The sequence below is a fragment of the Pseudophryne corroboree genome, chromosome 8 (genome assembly GCF_028390025.1).
Source record: "Pseudophryne corroboree isolate aPseCor3 chromosome 8, aPseCor3.hap2, whole genome shotgun sequence".
NCBI classification, from domain to species: domain Eukaryota; kingdom Metazoa; phylum Chordata; class Amphibia; order Anura; family Myobatrachidae; genus Pseudophryne; species Pseudophryne corroboree.
The window spans coordinates 424778532-424799725 of record NC_086451.1 but is presented as its reverse complement, the minus strand read 5'-3'; the positions used below and the strand labels follow the sequence as shown (position 1 = coordinate 424799725).

The 21194-nt window shown below is 43.5% G+C and overlaps 1 protein-coding gene and 1 pseudogene across 1 annotated transcript; one reads left to right on the top strand and one right to left on the bottom strand.

The window, feature by feature from the left end:
- LOC134949909 (vomeronasal type-2 receptor 26-like) overlaps positions 1–21194 on the top strand; it is a 1108520-nt pseudogene that overhangs the window by 318291 nt on the left and 769035 nt on the right.
- Positions 17476–18396, bottom strand: LOC134948026 (olfactory receptor 6Q1-like). The gene has a single exon (XM_063935787.1). The coding sequence runs from the start codon at positions 18394–18396 to the stop codon at positions 17476–17478; it is 921 nt and encodes a 306-aa protein (XP_063791857.1).

The following is a 21194-nucleotide window of genomic DNA, read 5'->3' as shown; positions in this document are numbered from 1 at the left end:
GTCATGGGGTCAACACCTTTTGGTCGACATGCATTAGGTCACATGGTCAAAAGGTCAACATAGTCATTAGGTCAACCTATGAAAGGTCAACAGTGCTATGGTCGACAGGTACAAAAGGTCAACAGGTTCAAATGGTCGACATGCCAATGGTTGACATACATTTGGTCAAAATGAGTTTTTTTTATTTTTTTCCACTTTTTTAAACTGTTTCATACTTTACCATCCACGTGGACTACAAATGTGAATAGTAACCTGTCCTGAGTGCAGCGGTAGTGGAGCGAGGCTCCATTCCTGAATCATGGTGAGTGAAGCGAGACATGGGAGGGGACGCAGTACACTAATTGGGATTCACGCGCTCAGATGGCAAAACTGACACCCAAAAAAATACAAATTGTGGTGTCGACCTTTTTCTGTGTCAGCCATTTTCCATGTTGACCTTTTAATGTGTAGACATTTTATACCTGTTGACCTTTCCTGTGTTGACCTTTCCTAGGTCAACCTAATGACCATGTTGACCTTTTGTCCATGTCAACCTTTTCACTGTCGACCACATGGTGTCGACCTAATGATGGTAGACCTCCTTACTTTTTAATCTATTGACCTGTAACTTGAAGTGGCAGTATGCCAAATCGCTGTATACTGCCTCATATTGAGAACTGGGATAGATAGCAATTTCCTATAAACCCCATGCTTTAAAATTCAACATTCATGCATGCTCTGTATTGGATTAGAACACCAGATGCCTTTTACCAAAGTCTAACACTTAATACCTAAACTATTTGCCACTACAGTACAATATGTTGCAAATCTAGAAATCCACTTAATTTGCCACACACACCCCCATATGGATCTGCCACTGGCAATTGGGTATTGGGTCATATGCTATTCTCTGCCCTTACAGCACTGTTACATACAGTATAGTATGCCAAAAATAAGTGTATAGAATTGTCAAACATTCACAGCAATTAAAAATACTTACTAAGGCCCTCATTCCGAGTTGTTCGCTCGGTATTTTTCATCGCATCGCAGTGAAAATCCGCTTAGTACGCATGCGCAATGTTCGCACTGCGACTGCGCCAAGTAACTTTACTATGAAGAAAGTATTTTTACTCACGGCTTTTTCTTCGCTCCGGCGATCGTAATGTGATTGACAGGAAATGGGTGTTACTGGGCGGAAACACGGCGTTTCAGGGGCGTGTGGCTTAAAACGCTACCGTTTCCGGAAAAAACGCAGGAGTGGCCGGGGAAACGGTGGGAGTGCCTGGGCGAACGCTGGGTGTGTTTGTGACGTCAACCAGGAACGATAAGCACTGAAATGATCGCACAGGCAGAGTAAGTCTGAAGCTACTCAGAAACTGCTAAGTAGTTAGTAATCGCAATATTGCGAATACATCGGTCGCAATTTTAAGAAGCTAAGATTCACTCCCAGTAGGCGGCGGCTTAGCGTGTGTAACTCTGCTAAATTCGCCTTGCGACCGATCAACTCGGAATGAGGGCCAAAGTAAAGACTCCACCAAACTCTCTTTTCCTAATCACTGAAATCCAGTTGGCATCTTGCAATCCAGCACGTACAAAGGCAAAGATGGTTGATGGTGATTGACATTTGCGAATATACACTTATTTTTATGACCTTTTTTTAGAAAGCAGAATATTACACTACAGCCTAAATACTGTACAAGAGTGCAATACTCCAGATGGCAATCAGCATGGAGGTGCAGTTTAGTCTAACCAGATCTGGCCCTAGGTATAGGTAAACTAGGCAAATTCCTAGGTCATTTGATATGCCTGGGGGCACAAGCAGCTTCTGCTGATTAAAATGATATGTGGCATGCCTATATTCTGTGTGTGACTGCGGCTGTATCTGCACATGAAATGCTACATTATAGTGTATTCCTGGAATCACTGTAACATAGTATGCAGATACAGTCACAGTCGCACGCAGAATATAGGCATGCCTCATACCGCATATCATTTTAATCAGCAGAAGCTGCGTGTGCATTAATACTGTGCAGAAAATGTGTAAGGGACATTATGTGTGTCATTATGTGTATAAAGGCATTAATAATGTGCGGCATATGTGTAAGGGACATTATGTGTATAAGGGCATTAATATAGGTTGGCATAATGTGTAAGGGGCATTACTGTGTTGTATTATGTGTATAAATGCATTACTAATGTGTGGCATTATGTGTATAAGGTGCTCTGTGTGGCATAATGTATAGAAATGGCACTACTGTGTGGTCTAATGTGAGTAAAGAACAATATGGTGTGGTGTAATGTGAATAAGGGGCACTACTGTGAGAAGCAAAGTTTTTAGGGTAAAGTGATTGTATTGTGTGATGTAACATGAATTAGATACACTATTGCATTATGAAATGTAAATAAAGTTGTACCTCTGTGTGGCATAATTTGAATTGGGGGTAATATTGCGTGGCCATGCCTCTTCCCAGCAAGAACACCCGCCTTTTTTGTGCTGTGCACTGAATGTGCAACTGTTCCTATTTAAAAGATATGGGGTAGGAGAAACCAAAATGAGGATTGATATGGGTCAGGGGTGATGGTGCTGGGAAAGGGGTGCAGGGTTAGAGGCAGAATTAGCGGCAGTGCTAGGGGGCACCAGCCAAAATCTTGCCTAGGGCATCATATTGCTTAGGGCCGGCTCTGAGTCTAACCTTGGTTGAGCTCAGCATCTCACAGCTCTCTATGCAATGTATGTTGAAATGACAGGAAAGGTAATTTACACGTCAGTATAGGCTCTGGACCATTTTGTTTGACTGTAGGTTTATGTTAAACAACATACTGTACATTAGCTGCCAGTAAAGGTAAAGGTCTATATTAAAACTGTTGATGGGTAGTTTAGAATTATGAAATTGCCTAGTAGTGCTCTTAACAAAAATTAACCCTATTATACCTGTTCCTACATTGCTAGTGTGATTCATGAAGATATACTGTAAGTTATTTATGTAATACCCTGTTTGTTATAGCAAGTTAATTTGGAAAATTGCTGAACTTCTAAATTAACTATTAAAATATATTGTAATGTAAATAATTAAAATTTATGTTACCCTCACAGAGGGCAAAAGGCTTGTATAGAATCTATATCACCCTCACAGAGGGTAAATGGGACAGGCAGAACAGTTAATGGCCCAGGAGTTATATGGGCTTGTGGCTCCAGGACTTGTCCATTAGCAAGGCTTTAGGGGAGCTCTGGGCCCCTATAAACACAGGAAAAAAATGGGGCGTGCAGGGAGTGGACAGCGGGACTGATCCAGGCACCTGAACAGAGCTTACAAAAGAGGGAAAGCAAAAAGACTTGAGTCGCTCCTTTGAGCCGGCTCTACTAAGTGAGCCGTGAGCCGTTTCAAGTGAGCGGCGGTTCACCTGTGTCAGCTCCCTCTATCTGTGTGTAACTGTAATGAGATGATTCATGACTCATGAGAGAACTGACTCGCTCCAGGCAGGAAGTGGAACAGAGCCAGCGCAGTGAGCGGCGGTTCTTCACTGAGTCAGTGTATGGGAAGAACCGCTCACTGCGCCGGCTCTGTTCTACTTCCTGCCTGGAGCGAGTCACTTCTTCTCATGAGTCATGAATCATCTCATTACAGTTACACACAGACAGAGCAGACACAGGTGAACCACCACTCATGTGGAGTCTGTTATTTATTGCTTGGGTGACAGGTGTATATGTATGTGTGCTTTCCTTTTTTTTTTTTAGAGGATGCGTAAGGGCAGCTCTTTATTTTCCTCCCCTGGAGAAGAGGGGCAGGGGATGGTAAAGTGGGTGCTGCTGCACGAATACCAATATTAATGTAATTAATGAGCCGTTCAAAAGAACCGTCTCTTTTCCATGAGCTGAACCGTTCAGAGCCGCTCATGGAAAAGAGCCGAGTTGCCCATCTCTAAAAAAGACTGTTAAATGGCCTGAGGATAAAGAGAGTGACGACGGGGCTGCGTAACTGAAGAGACGGGACTAGCTGTGAGAGGGAGAGCTGCTGTCAATGATAGGAGTGAGAAGGAACCGGGTTACTTACCTGTCTCTATCTCCGGTATTCCCCAGGCTGTGCAGTGTGATTCCGGCTGCCACAACGTGGTTGAAGGAGGCGGTCTGTGGAGCTGACAGCGGGGGAGCAGAAGCCGAGGCAGCCTGAGCAGATAGGAAGAAAGCCCTACTGGGAGGCGGTTGAGATCGGCGCAATCAACCCGAACGGAGCAGTGTAAACACTGGCGCCGTGAGTGACACCATAGGGGAGAGCAGTAGAAGTCTCCAGTCACCCCATATAAGGTTGGGGGTGGTCCCACATGGATAGTGTTAAAAGCGGCCTCATGCTGAAGGGGATACTTCAGAGCACCTCACTATTTTGCATACAGTCTACCTTCTAATGATATGTGAGGAATTTGCCTAACTAAATTGGCTGCCAGCAGTTAATGAGACAGTGTTACCACATATGTACAGTATAAAGTGAACGCTAGTCAGCAAAAGATCACGTTCCGATCTCATACAGGGCGGGATGTACTGTCACTGATCGCGGATCAGCACTGGTCAACGCAATGATACTAATCGCATATGTATTAACATATGCGATTAGTATCACAGAGTGATGCCAGGGGTGTCCTGCGATCAGTGATGTTCCACAGGACAAGGTTTGTGGCGGCTTCCGTCACCTCCCAGCCCCGGGGAGTCCCTGTGAGTCTCCTTCTCCCCCCTGCGGCTGAAAGGAGACAAGGCTGTTAGGTGGGGGAGGAGGGGGGCCGGGGGTAGAGAGATCGTCGTGAGCGGCGCAGGTCGGTGGCGGGATGCGGCGGCGGTAAGAAGCCCATAGGCGATACCCCCGTAGGCGTAATCCAGTGGGGGGCCTTAGTACATATGAAAATGCGGTAAAACCCCTGAAAACGGGGAATTGAGGGTATTGAGTGCAGTACAGCCTCAGGGGCAAACGCAGTATTTAGTGATGGGGGTTTCCATGTGGGGATGTGTGTGTGTGTGTGTATGTACAGTATGTATGTATGAATGTACACGTGTGTGTGTGTGTGTGTGTGTATATATATATATATATATATATATAAGACGTTTTCCAAGCATGCAGCGGCACTCAGAGACTGATACAGGCAATTAACAAGCAAGAGGTGTTTATTCCATAGTGCAAAAAATGGTCCAACGTTTCGGGGTGCAACCACCCCTTTGTCAAGGTGAACAACGAAAGTGAGAACATTGTGCAAAGTGATTACCTTTATACAGGAGAACTGTGAGGAGGTCCCGCCAGCGGGAGGTGCAGCAGCGCTTCCGGGGACAGGATTACTATTCCTTCCCTGCTTGTGTGCGTGAGGGCGTGATGCGTCAGCTCCGGTCACGTGGTTCGGCATCGCGTCACTAGGCATCCTGGTTCCCATAGTAACTGTCCGTGTTACTGTTAAGCCTAAACAGCCTGCACGGAGAGCAGGGGGACTCACAGGGTGTCGTGGCGTGGTAGACACGGTCCGTGCTGAATAAGTGAATGTGTTAGTGATAAATTAATGTGTCATCAGCAAAACAAAAACTGCATAAAGATACATGTTATATATTCTCATGTGTTGAAGCAGCCAAAGCGTTCTATTCTAAATCACTGTGATTGTGATTACATGTTTGTATCTAAAACAGTATAGATCACATACTGCACTATAATTCGTGTTACACACCTGGGGCCAGAGTGCACTCCATCCATTGTCTGTCCCATATGGACAGGACACGGAGGGGCGCACTCCGGACACCGGTGCGAACAGGAGCCACACGTGTTAAAATTGTGCCTATCATCTGAACATATAAATCTCTTGTTCAAAAAGTGACATAGTTAAATATCAAAATACATTCCACGGCATTTTGTCATTGAGACCTTTGGGTTTGATGGTTGCCAGGTTGTAGATCCATCTCGCCTCTAGTCTCAACAAATCGCCTGCTCTGTCTCCACCCCTCAGCTTTTTCGGGCATTGATCGATAATCTGAAATCGTAGATCATTCATAGAATGACCACAGTCGGCATAATGTCGAGCTACCGGCTGTTCTGATGGTTTGCCTGACAAAGCAATCTTAACAGCAGATCTGTGTAGTGCAAGACGATCCCGGGCATTACGGATGGTCTTGCCCACATATTGCAGCCCACAGGGGCAGGTAATTAAATACACTATAAAAGTGCTAGTGCAGGTAAGTATATGCCTAATGTCGTATTTTTTTCCTGTGCAACAGGATATAAAAGTAGAGCCAGGATTCATGAACTTACAAGTCTCGCACCCTAGACATTTGTAACATCCAGGGGACCTGGAAAGGAATGAAGTTGGTTCCGGTTTATCAAAGCCTGTAATGTCCGAATGCACAACCCAATCTTTGATGCTCTTTCCCCGGGTATAACAAACCATGGGTTTCTTCCTGTGCAGTGATGGTAATGACTTGTCAGTGGTAATGATGGGCCATAGTGCTTGTAAGGCCCTGGGCACCACTGGACTGGCTGTGTTGTACTTCGTGACGAATGGTAAGACGTGAGTATCTTGTTTGGTTTTCTGGCATAACAGATCCTCCCTGCGCATGTCTGCTACTTCATGTTGGCTGGCCTGTAGTGCTTTAATGTTGTATCCCCTATCGGCGAATCGATCCTTTACTACAGTCAAAGCTCCCTCTAGTTCAGAAGGGTTGCTGGTGATCCTTGCTGCCCTGATGAATTGGGATTTTGGCAATCCCTTCTTCAATGCCACAGGGTGGTGACTGTTATGCCTGAGCAGTGTATTTTTGTCTGTTGGTTTATAGAAAACTGCCGTCGATATTTTATTACTGTTGATGGAAACCATCACATCTAGATAATTTAAAGAGGATGGACTCCACGATGCTGTGACCTTGATGGTGGAGATTCTGTAGTTTATATTGGTGATGAGTGCTTCAAATTTCTTCTGGCCGCCAGTCCATAAGATAAATATGTCATCTATATACCTAGCATAATATAAAATATGCTGTGATATAGTGACATCATTAAAAAACATGCTTTGCTCTTCTTGAAGCATGAAGGTGTTGGCAAAGGATGGCGACACATTGCTCCCCATCGCACATCCGTTTACCTGGCAATAAAATTTTCCATCAAATAAAAAGTAATTTCTTATGAGGGTCAGTTCTAGCAGCTTGAGAAACAAGTTTGTTTCAATGGACTCCATGTCAACACGGATTAAAAAATCCCTCATGGCTTCAAGTCCCGCCCCTTGCGGTATACTAGTGTATAAGCTGCAGATGTCAATAGTGCAGATTAAAGTGCCTGTGGGAATATCCGGTAATGACCTGAGTTGGTTCAGGAACATGGTTGTGTCCTTGATGCATCTGGGTTGTTTACCAATGTGCGGCTGCAATACACTGTCTAGGAATGATGAAATAGGTTGATAAAGTGACTTGTGCGCAGAGATGATCGGTCTCCCCGGGGGTTTGTCCACATCTTTGTGTATTTTAGGCACTATAAATAGAACTGGTACCACAGGGAATTCCTGTTTGAGAGCCGAGCATAATTTCTTGGAGATTTTTCCGGCAACTGCGGCCGTGTCCAAGATGTTATCAATTTCTCGTTTATATTCCATGGTGGGATCCTGGGGTAACTCTCGATACACTTGGCAATCACCCAGTTGCCTGTATATTTCGGCTCTATAATCAGACAGGTTCATAATAACAATTCCGCCCCCTTTATCGGCAGGGCGGATTACTATGTCTCGGTATGAAGCCAGTTGCTTAAGTGCCCTATGTTCAGATTTAGATAAATTATGATGTATCTTCGTTGAAGCAGACGTGTACCTGGAAACTGAATCATCTACCAACCTTGAAAAGGATTTGATTGAGGCGTTTGTGGAGACAGGATCAAATTGAGATTTACGGGTAGAGTTAATGTAATCTTGATGGGGGTCAGGACTGGCACTCACAAGGTGTTGCTGAAAGAACTCCTGTAGACGAAGCTTGCGTGCAAATTTATGGAGTTCAATTTGCCAGTTTAGACCATCAAATCTGTTAGTTGGTATAAATGAAAGACCATTGCTGAGTACTTTGATCTCCGTCTCACTCAATTGACGGTTGGACAAGTTGTATATTAGGTCCGCTTTCTGGTTGCCGTTGCGCTTTTGGAGCCTTGTGTTTTGCTGGCCCCTGCGGGTGGGCGTCCTCTTGCTCTTGTACCAGCCGGTGTGGCTGGAGTGGTCCCTAAAGGGACACTAGGTGATTCAACTGGCCCCTCTGAGTCGCATATGGCGAATTCGCTGTCGCTGTTAGATGTTGCCAAGTCAGTGTGGCGATCTTCACGGCGCTTCCGCCAGCTGTGTTTGGATCTGTTGTTATAAGGCCTGTGGTTACCGGGCTCGCCCCCTGAGAGCCATCGGTATACTCTGTTGGTCTCGTAATCCTCTTTTACGGTTAGCTGTTTGCCACGTTTGAATTTTAAGAGATCACCTTTGTATTTATTGACTTGCGTCTGTAATCTCTGCATAAAATTCTGGCTAGAGTCAAGGCTGAGCGTCTCTCTGTGTGTTGACTCCAATGCATTTATTTTCTCACGAGTGACCTTAAGCTCCCGCCCGGACTCTTCAACGACCAACAGCATCAGGTCCATACTGCATTTATTCAAAATGCCTATCCAGCGACTGCAAAACTCTGCATTAAAGCGGCCTATAGTAGGCACATTACGTATGCGGAAGCCCCGCGGGATCATTTTATCCCTATGGTAGTTAGATAAGGAAATGCCGTGTAATAAAAAGTCCAGCTCCCGTCTCTTCAATTTAATTAATTGATGGAAGATATCCTCCATACCCAATTGATCTTCTGTGTCAGTGATATCCTCTGTAAATCTCAGCCTGTCTGCGTCACTAAAGCTGTAAGTATCCATCAGGCCGGTGGGTAAGCCCCCGTACCCTGGAGTTGTCTCCTGCGTCATGCTGTGGCTTTTAGTTGTTTATAGAGTGTCACAAGAAAAGTGCTTAAGTGTGATGTAAACTGCTTTATATTGCAATAAGACCCATATAAAGTGCTGAGTGCCTTGCTGCTATGTGTCCGTTGTATTATACAAATTGCAGTTTAAAGTGCTGTGACAAAGTGCTAGTGCTGGTGCTGTGCCTGACTCCTGATATTCCCCTAGTACAAAAGGGTCACGTTGAATTGTTGTTGTATAAAAGTTAAGCAGTCAATGGTGGACAATATGTAATGGGGGTGCCTTATCCCAAGCGGACCATGTGATATAAACCTCAAAGTCCTGTACACATGTATTCCTATGGATTGGCACTCACCCTTCGTCGTCACAGGCGCCCCTGTGCCTTCTGGGGTATGTAGTACATAAGACGTTTTCCAAGCATGCAGCGGCACTCAGAGACTGATACAGGCAATTAACAAGCAAGAGGTGTTTATTCCATAGTGCAAAAAATGGTCCAACGTTTCGGGGTGCAACCACCCCTTTGTCAAGGTGAACAACGAAAGTGAGAACATTGTGCAAAGTGATTACCTTTATACAGGAGAACTGTGAGGAGGTCCCGCCAGCGGGAGGTGCAGCAGCGCTTCCGGGGACAGGATTACTATTCCTTCCCTGCTTGTGTGCGTGAGGGCGTGATGCGTCAGCTCCGGTCACGTGGTTCGGCATCGCGTCACTAGGCATCCTGGTTCCCATAGTAACTGTCCGTGTTACTGTTAAGCCTAAACAGCCTGCACGGAGAGCAGGGGGACTCACAGGGTGTCGTGGCGTGGTAGACACGGTCCGTGCTGAATAAGTGAATGTGTTAGTGATAAATTAATGTGTCATCAGCAAAACAAAAACTGCATAAAGATACATGTTATATATTCTCATGTGTTGAAGCAGCCAAAGCGTTCTATTCTAAATCACTGTGATTGTGATTACATGTTTGTATCTAAAACAGTATAGATCACATACTGCACTATAATTCGTGTTACACACCTGGGGCCAGAGTGCACTCCATCCATTGTCTGTCCCATATGGACAGGACACGGAGGGGCGCACTCCGGACACCGGTGCGAACAGGAGCCACAGGATTCCCAAGTGCGCTAAGATGGAATTTATTCACACACTTCTTCAGGCGATAATTTCGTCAGAATGTAGTCTGGAGGATATTTAAAACTGGGGACCTGTAACCGACACCTCTCACCAAAATAGTCACCCAAACAAGAGGCCAATCGGCCAATTAGTAAAAAGTTGTTTTAATAACATGTAATTGAACATATGAGTTTTTACACAGTTCACAATATTAAATTATATAAATAAAATACAACCAAAAGAATACACAGCCAACACGTTTGTGAGATGGATCCTAGATACCCCTCACCTTTTGCAAGGTGCGAGCTCGACAGGGAGTATCTTCACAAACTAGATTGTGATCCTTTGACTGACAAACCCAACGCGTTTCGTCTTATCGACTTCATCTGGGGTAACGAGTATAGAAAGAGGACTAATTTTCTCTCGATGGATTTGTATAAATGATCCTATCCTCAAAAAAGGATTATTCGAAATATGTCGGGACTTAATAAGTGGAGCTCTTATATCCGGACTCTATACAATGGATATTTCTTCTAAAAAGTATTCTGTATGTTTTGAGGTCTTCCAACAAAGATCTCTCCCGAAGTGCTGCTCCCACGTTGGCGCGAGATAAAGATACTATTGTGTTTTATATATATATATATATATATATATATATATATATAGATTAGTGATGAGCGAGGTTCGGTTTTACTCGGTTTTACTCGGTTTTACTCGGTTCTCAAAACGGCATCTTATTGGCTATCCAAAACACGTGACATCCGTGAGCCAATAAGATGCCGTTTTGAGAACCGAGTAAAACCGAGTAAAACCGAGTAAAACCGAATCCGCTCATCACTAATATAGATAGACAAAAAGTGGGCACTCACTGTAGATGTTGCTTAATACTGAGGTGCCCTCCTTATATGTAATAGGTGGCATGCCCCCCACCATGCAGTAGAAACCAGGCGGCACTCAGCGGTCTTTGTGAGTAAATCAATGTATTAAAGTACAAAAGGCTCAGTGTACCGACATTTCCACGCCACACAAAGCGTTTTTTTTCCCCTTCAAGTCTATAGTGAAGCACCATAAAAAAAATGGCCAATGAAACGTCAGTGTCAGGTTCGGTCTGGTTTGTGTCCCCGGAGGGGGCGCTAGTGGGTAGGATGGAAGAAGTGAGGAGGCTGGATTGGATTCCTGCGCATGTGCGCAATGTTGTTTTATTAAATGAAAAGATGAACAGTAAGGCAGCAGGAATACATGCAGAAATAAACAATAAGAAATGCAATAGGTATGATGCAGCGTAAAAGGTGAGAGTCTATGGCAATAACAGTGAGAGTCTATGGCAATAGCAGTATGACTGTATAGTTTAACAAGGAAACAATATGCTGGTATGGGAACCAGAGATTATTAAAACATGGAGCCAGCAGAGATGGTGATATTGGTAACAAACCTGGAAGCAGATGCAGGAGACTGGTATAAAGTTCACTGTGCAGTTGGAAATGCACAGGCAGCTTGCAGGCTGATACACAGGTGAGATGATGAGATGCACCTGGAGAGATAGTCTCTACTGCAGAGGGCTGGAGCACACTGTAGCTGTAGAAGGTGTGGAGCCAGATAACAAATGCAGGTATTGCTGGTGCTTGTTGTTACACGGTGATACCGGTACAGACTAGAAGGCAAACAGGAACATAGGGGAACTGGAGAGCGGATCCAGACCAGGCTGAAAGGCAAACAGGAACACAGGGGAACTGGAGACTGGAACACAGGAACTTGCACACTGAATGTGACTCACAGGAGAGCTGGAGTGGTTGCTGGAACTTGTAGTTCCACAGGAACACTGGAACAGCTGGAAACTGGAATGGAACTGGAAGAGCTGGGACATGTAGTTCCACAGGTCCAATACACAGGGATATCTCTGTAGACAGAGGACTGCAAACGGGAGACGCCTGTTCACAGAATGTGACATGTTGTCCAAGGCGATGAGATTGAGCCAGTAACTGGAGTTTAAACACCTTGGTCTGTGATGATTGGATGATCTCTGTGAGAACACACCCTGCTGGATTGGGTGTTCAGATCAGCTGTGAGTTAACTGAAGCTGATGATTAACCGGGAGAATAACACTGTAGACAGTTAATGCCATGCACTGCTGGTTGCTGGCTGGGATCAGTAGTGCACCGGGAGTAAATGCTGTTTAACTAGAAACACTGTGTATTCCAGGCTGCTGGCTGAAGCCAGTGGTTACCAAAAGATAGAACTGGTTAGGTGGAGCACAGTGAGTTGTGGGCTGCAGGAGACTGAAGACTGGAACTGCTGGAACCTGTAGTTCCACAGGTTCAATTCACAGGGAATACTCTGAAAACAGAGGACTGAAGCCAGGAGACCCCTGTTCACTGGAAGTGATGCAATTGAGACTGCGGATTCCTGACAGTCGGTACACTATGCCTTTTGAACTTTAATACATTAATTTACTCACAAAGACTACCAAGTGCCGCCTGGTTTCCACTGCATATAGAGGGGTGCATGCCAGTCTCCACTATTGCACCATATACATACAGACTGACACACAAACACATATACACAAACACACGCACAAACATACATACACAAACATACATACACACACAATCACATACACAGTAAATTACTTCAAATACAAACATACACACAGTTACAGTATGTACATAAAGTACCCTTCCACCAGGCGCTGGCAGCAGACGGGCAGCAGTGTGAGGATGGAGGGAACTTGCGCAGCCAGCAGCTCCCCCTTCACTCCTCCGCACTGTCTATAGTAGAGAGCTATGGTAGCTCTCTGTTGCTGCTGCGGCTCCGCAGTCGCGGTGGCGGCTTTTACCTGAGACGGAGACAGCTGTGTCTCCGTCTTAAAAACAGAACATTCAGCTCATCAGGGGGGGTTTCTAGGTACTTGGAAACACCCCCTGCGTTCGCCACTGAGCCTAGCAGGACTATTACAGGATGCAAAAGTCAGATACACATAGATTGAGACAGAACATACTCCAGCTTCCAAATTCTTCAATATATTTGGATTCCTTCAGCCTAGAGTAGCATTGGGAGCTACCGATTTAATTATAGGGCATTTAACAAAGAAATTACACAGAATATTTACTCAGGACTCACTTCACAGGATATCAAAGAGATTCCACTGATTGGGTATCATCTTGTTGAGGCTATCAATTAACAGAGACTTCATGTGCACCAACTACATGACCATTAGAAACTGCACAGAGTAGACTCTAATAGGCCCTACACACTGGCCGATATACTGAAAGATATGAACGATCTCGTTCATAAATGAACGAGAACTCGTTCATATCTTTCAGTGTGGAGACTCCAGCGATGAACGATGCGCGTCCCCGCGCTCGTTCATCGCTGGTCCCCCGTCGGCTGTGCATGCAGGCCAATATGGATGATCTCGTCCATATTAGCCTGCCCTTCAATGCAGCCGGGTGACGGGGGGAGTGAAGAAACGTCACTCCCCCCCGTCACTGCCCCCCCCCCGCCGCCGGGTCGCTCGTCGGCCGTATCCGCCGTCGGGCAGCTCGGCGGCGGGTCGGCCAGTGAGTAGGGCCCCTAAGGGGAAAGGTAATCTTACTTGATATAGGGACTAAAATAGAAACAATTGTATTCCTTTTCAGAGTCAGTGTTACCTACGTTTGTTTAAGTTAAATTGCTGCAAGTAATTATATTCAACTGAGTCTGCTGGTATTAGTAATTTTGTTGTATATAATAGAAGAAATGTTTTAACCCTTCAGGATGGAGAACTACGGAGATCCTCAATTGCTGAGAAATAAAAGTCATTTTTTTCCTTGTCGTGTAAATTACCTGTTGAAATATATTGCTGTATTTAATTGATTTTAGTGTGATGTGATATTCCCAAGGGCTTCTTAGAACCCTAGTGATGATCGTGAATAAAGTGAAGTGTTCATTTAAAAAGTAAACTTACTCTTGTCTGGGGGGTGCCTTAAGCATACTCACCTCTCTGCGAAGGTCCGGACAGCTTCGAGTAAGAGCAGTAGCGGATCTTGCCACGGGCAAGCAGGACTTTTTCCCGGGGTGCCGTCTTCCGGAGAGCACCGGCGCAATCCGGAGGGTGCCGCACCAGGGTAAGATCCGCTGCTGCTGTGCCCCCCACTGCCCGCTGTGTCCCGCTGCTCGCCTACGCGTCTAGTTTCCCTTCGTGGAGAGGACCTTTGCTGTGCGGTGCGATCGCGCACCGCACATCATTTCAGCGGCGCTACTACTGTACAGGGGGCGTAACTGACCACGCCCACTGTATGAAGCCCCGCTCCATATTGCCGCCCGGGGCGCAAAAATCCCCTGAACCGACCCTGAGTAAGAGGTACAACTATCAAGCTATACAGTATACTTACTATTACACTTACAAAGAGGCCTCTTTTTGACTACTCACTGAGGTTACATTTAGACATTTTCCATTCTTAACCATTATGTATGTATTAATACAGTTATGTCCTTAAACAGCTTTGCTGCAGTCACACCAAACAGCCTCTCCTCGAACGCCAGGTCACATGAAGATCTTCTAGTGTCATGCATCTTTTTTGCCGACAATGCCTCTTATTCGCAACGCAATGTGACTAGGACGCACAAAGAGACTGTGTTGATTAATTTTATACAGTATATAATACTTGTTTATCTGTGTGCCACTCATACCCCTTTCACACCACATAAATAACCAGGTATCGACCCGGTATATTGCCGAGTTGACATGGGTCACTGTGTGGTGTGAAAGGTGCCATGACGAATTCCTGGGTTAAATACTGGGTCAGATGCAATGTGAACGGGTTGCCCGGTCGATGCAACCCAGGACACGTTCACTGCATAGGGAGAGGCGGCACAGAGATGATGTCCTCTCACAGTGCCACATTGGCCTCTGCCCCCGATATTGCCGCGGTCCATGCACCCGATGACAATCCGACTCGACAGATAAGGGAATCCAGTGTTAGGGTCCAATACCAGGTTGCACCCGGGAAGGGGCCGTTTCCAATTCCCGGGTGCGACCCCTCATTTGCGATGTGAAAGCGGAGTCTCTGAGTCTCTATACAAAGTGCTACAATGTAGCAGCTGTGGCTTTTTTCCAATACAAGTTCTGTTCAGCTTCATATACAGGACCTCATTCACTTTCAGTTGCAGTTCTGCAATTGTAGCAGAAATGCAATTGCATATAATCGCACCACAAGAGCTGTTCAAAATGCCACCAACCACACAACAAGCCACCCACCAATGTGTTTGCAGTTCTGCAGATGACCCAGGTCTACTCAAAATAATGAGAATGCAGTCGCATGGGGTGCCATGCTACAAGACACAGCAATTGCAGATGACGTCAGATGCATGCCCCGAAAGCAGCCATGACACAGCTGCATTTTCTCAAACACTCCTACGAATGCCCGCTGCCTGTCAAACAACCTGCGATCGCATCCCGGCAAGATGCAATCGCAGAATAATTGCAAATTGAGGGTTACGCATGAGCAATGCATTTGCAGCGCATGCACAATCATCCAATAATCGTCCGATCTGCGATTTTGCTAAATTGCAACTGAAGCCCACAGACTCAGTCACATACAGTATACAAGAGTCATATAGCAAACTTAACACGACAAAAAGATGTCCAACGTTAGCTGAGTGCACAGTACATGGCAGCTCACTCACACAGGGCATCTCACGCTGCATAACGCATTGAGGCAAGATGTATGAGGACGCATCTGTATACAGTGATATTCAAAACAATGTAAAAGTTACTTTTTATGACTTTGTTAATAACCTCATAGCCCAAGGATATCATCCAATCACAGCCAAGTCAACTTCCACATTTAATAAAATGTCAGTTTTCTGATGAATTTATTGACAATAGTATATTCATCTAAGGTACATCAGGAGTAGAAATTACACGTGCTATTATCATACTGCTGGTCGCACTCATTGCACCTGGCTATTTACAGGGACGACTTCCTGACAGCACTAGATTAATTTTGAAAAAGGTCATAGAACCTATTATTACTTCATATAAACATACTAGACATTGCACAACACATTGGAGTAATAGTGTGGTTTTTTAACATACATGTCACACTATGTCTTGCAGTTGTCCAGATCTATTTTAATATTTCACAGTTATTGGCTTTTTTAAATAAAATTGAATTAAAAGTTACATTTTAATTGAGTGTTTATTTAGTCTTAGTGCCCCACCCACAGTCCAATTATTTTCCTTCCCTTCAAAACAGTTTTCTAAGGATCAATCAAAACACTATATTTATTTATTTGGTTAGTAGAAAAGTTAGCAACCTTCCCTACCCTTCCCTCTAGACTAAGTTCAGTGAGGAAAAATAACCAAAGGGTCATACATATCTTGGCACCTTAATGAGGTAAATACTGTACAACCTATGTAATAAATGCAAATAGATACTGTAATTTTTGATTACTTATCTAGATAGAAGGGTAGAGACAATTCTGTCATGTACTGAATCTTTCTTGTAGATAATTCATCCAAAGTTACATATGCTAAAAAACCACTGCTGCAAAATAGTATAATATGTCAAGGAAACACAATTGTTCAGTAGCTCCCAGTGTTCATGCAAGAATAAAAATGATGTATTCACTGATCATTCCATTCATTTAATACACATAGCGGGAGGGTGTCCTTTCCCTGTTTAGCTTATCACTTATAAGAAATACCCTGTAGTAATCATATAATAAAACTCTCAGTTGAGGGTCTCCTGCTCCTTTTCATCACTAAAGAGGTTATCCCATATCATATGGATAAAATACTCACCGAAAAAGAAATAAAAAATATCGAAATCTCAAAGTATAAAACCATTTATTGTAAACTTCTAAATATGAGCATGACTTAATATAATAAAAATAAAGAATGGTCCAAAGGAGGTTACATTGGCCTCCTACCAGAGTTCATATGAAATTAAGTCTTGAAAGTGTCTGGTCTTAGAGCTGTAATACCCAGATGGCTGCATCGGAGCAGGCCTGATCCCAAAGGTCCCCTTGGTAGGGTGAGGAATCTGGATCTGAATAGGAACTCCCATGTGCTCAATACATTTCGACCTCTTTGGTCATTGTTAAGGCAATTTCATGAGATTTTGAGCCAATCATAATGTGTTGATGGATTTATGGGCTGTGTAGAGTGTTGTGCACATGTAGATCTCTACCTGTATTCAAACAGATACATCATTATGCACTTGGGATATGTCTGTTGTCCAATTGCAAAATGATGATTATGATGACGATAATACCAAGCATACCAAGGGGTGGTCCTTAAGTGTAAATCTTGAATGATCCTGTTTTAAATAAATTTTCTGTTCCTATTATGAGAAACTGCATATTACAGTATTTCTGATGACCATTTCCCCATATACAGAATCTAGTACCATATACTGTACACTGCAAACAGGCCTACAGACCTACAGTTGTATATGGATTTGTCATAGTTTCATTTAAAACATTTTTGGTTTGTTAATGCTTTCCTTACATCCTTATTTCTAAGTGTGTAAATGACTGGGTTTAGCATTGGCGTTATGGCAGAATATAACACAGATACAAGCTTGTTTGTTAAAATTGGAGAACTTGTTGTGACTCGAATATAAGTAAAGCCCATGCTGCCATAGTAGACACAAACTACAGCCAAGTGAGTAGTACATGTGGAGAATGCCTTACGACGCTCGTGGGAAGAAGGTATCTTCAGAATTGTCCATGTTATGTAAAAATATGAACCAATTATGACAAACAGTGAGCTTAGAAGGACAAACAAGGACACAATAAAATCAACAAATTCTTTAAGCCTAATGTCCCCACAAGCTAATCTCAACAGTGGAGATGCATCACAAAAGTAATGGTCAACCACATTAGGGCCACAAAAGTCCAGCTGAATCAGGAACCATATGGGAAGCACTGGTGTAAAGAGACCACTTAGCCAGGAACAAACCAGGAGGCACAATACATACTTGTCTTGCATTATCATAGTATATCGTAGCGGATTACAAATCGCAACATAGCGGTCATAAGCCATGGTAGCTAGAAGGTAGCACTCAGTAGCACCTAGGAAGGTGAATATGAACAGCTGTGTGATGCAGCCCTTGTAGGAGATCTCCTGACTTCCACTGATAATGTTAGTCAACAGGTTGGGTAATGTTACACTGATATACCAAATTTCTAAGAAGGAAAGGTTTGCAAGGAAAATGTACATGGGTTTCTGGAGTTTGATGTCTTGTGACACCAGTGCAATAATTGCCAGGTTTTCCAAAACTGTAACAATATAAATTAGGAGAAATATAGTAAAGATAGTCATCTGACATTGAGGACAATCTGAAAATCCAACCAAGAAGAACGTACATACTGTTGTCCTGTTTGGCATCAATGATCAATTAAAAAAAAAATATGCCAATGCAGATCGTGGTAACACAAGAAGCTCAGCTTCTTTCAAACGATATTTTTCAACCTCTACTACACAAATTGCAGTTTAATAAATTATCACAGATCCACGAATCTGACACAACCTGGTATCTGAAATTTTGAAAACCTGAAAAGACAAAATATCTAGAAATTATTAATTCCTCATGCATAAACATTTCCTTAAATGTATATCTTTTGCCATCTGCACTGCGTTATCATGTTATACCTGAAAGAGTTATTATAAACTTGTTCCTCAAGCGATGTTAGCCCAATATTTAGGTGTTCTTTCCTAAAACTTTAATCAGTTCTGCATTCCTTTTCAAAATGAGTCATCACACTACAGCAAAGAAAGAGTCAATGCTAATTTTGGTAAAATAAACCTAAAACATTCATAATCAAGGGTCAGTTTTTGTATTTTCAAGAGAAATTTTAATTTAGTCCAATATATTGTAGACACACAATCATAAGATTATGTCAATAAAAACCTTTCAAAGGTGACTTCAGCTAGGGTTTGAGATTATTTTTGTTATCAATATTCATCTGCTGTTCACCTGTGTGTGGCTTGTTTTTACTAACAGTACAACCCTAAGCCACTAGTCTAATCAGAACATTCACAGTCGTCATCTTGGTGGGAGTAAGCTCATCACGCATTTAATTACATTAGTTAGGTTAAGTCTAAGTGCTACAAGCCAGCATTATAATGTGGTTGGGAGAAATGGATATACAATAAGAGAGAAACCGCAGACTCAGACACGGCTTGAGGTGCAACATACCCCTTCTGAAAGCAGTACCAATTTGAGGCTTATGTCAAATTAGTTTGTTCTTGAGCAAAAGAATTTAAGAAAGCTACAAAGGGCATAGCAGCTGGCTTCATAAGTCCATTTAAGGGGACCATACTGCAAATGTTGCCTGTTTCATGTTACTTGCTAACTTTTTAATTGTATTTTATTTTATTTTTGGGGGGGCTGGGGGTTATTTATCATGCTAAAAAAATATGGTCAAAGCATTTTAGGAGGCTTGTAACATTTTTGTGTGTCTGGGCCATTTATCAAATGGGTACCGCAGAAGAAGACAGAGATAGCTGCTGCTGTACCCCTGTTACCCATTGCCAACCCAATCCCACTATGGGAACTGCGTAAAAGACCGCTTTCCAATGGGATATGTTCAACATCCTAGCGATTGGGATGCTGGTGGTCATGTGACTGATGCCGGAATCCCAATACCACTCAGGAGACCAGCGCCGGAAGACCGACAGCCGACATCCTGAAGGTGAGTATTGGGGTGCAGGTTAGGATTAGGGCCAGGGGGAGGGTTAGGGTTAGGCACTGGGGGAGTTAGGCACTAGGGGGGGTGTTAACCCTAGTCACCATCCCCTGAGGGTTAGCCCTAGCCACCACCCTTGGAGGGTTAAGGTCAGGGGAGGGTAGAAAAACTTACCCCATCCGCAGTAGGGATCTTCATTGGTGTGATGCTGGTGTTGGTTATGTGAGCGCCGGCATCCTGACTGACGGGACTAAATGCTGAACCCATTTCTTACAGTATGATTACACAATCATTGTGAATTAAAATCATTAGGAAGAAGAGTATATGGGTTATTGTTCCCCAAAGAGTATTTACATTTTAATGAGCAGGGGGATTACATTTAGGGATAATCGCATACACAATGACAATGCTAAACTTGAGGTCATTTATGTATTGCATCTGTGTCAATGCACCTTAGAGGTTCAGCTCCATCACTAGTACTTGATACACATGTGCTTTGTGAATATTGATCAGTTTATCTTGCCAGTGCATTGTCAACAGTAAGTGGATTTCTAAAACCACACCTAAGACTAAGCTATCACATTTGAAAAAAATAAAAATAAATATGGTGTCTAAAAATCGGAAACCAAACAGAAGTGCAAAAAAACCCCAAAAAACTGTCTTAAAAACAATAAATACATTGCCCTGATCGGCACTATTTACCCCTGACATCTTTGTCTGATATAGAAAAGGGAATTTCTATATATACACTTCTGCTTTGGCATGAATTAAATATTTGAAATGATTAGCATTATTATGACTCACTATGCAGGTACTGACAGCCCTTACACATAAAGGGGGAAATTCCAAGTTGATCGCAGCAGGAAATTTTTTAGCAGTTGGGCAAAACCATATGCATTGAGGGGGGGGGGGCAAGATATAACATTTGCAGAGAGAGTTAGATTTGGGTGGTTTATTTTGTTTCTGTGCAGGGTAAATACTGGCTGCTTTAATTTTACACTGCAATTTAGATTGCAGCTAGAACTCAGCACACCCAAATCTATCTCTCTCTGCACATGTTATATCTGCCCCCCCCCCCTGCAGTGCACATGGTTTTGCCCAACTGCTAAAACATTTCCTGCTGCGATCAACTTGGAATTACCCCCAAAGAGTAGGAATGAGTACATGGTCATTTTACAGGCTTTTGGCTATGTTATTGTGATGCTATTGATTAATTTCTGAAAACTTTAATGTGAATGCTTGCAAAATAAATTGGGGTAAATTGACCATGGTGGTCCAGGTTCAATGCGCATCACAGCCCTAGCTGTTTGAGTTTGTATATTCTCCGGATGCTGAAGTGGGTTTCCTCTGGGTTCCTCACACAACCCAAAAACAAACTTATATGTTAATTGGGTTGATAAAAATTAACCCTATAGTGTTTGTTTGTGCAAGTGGTAGGGAATAGACGGGGACTGTATATACACATACACACACAAACGAGGAATAGCACTTACCTTG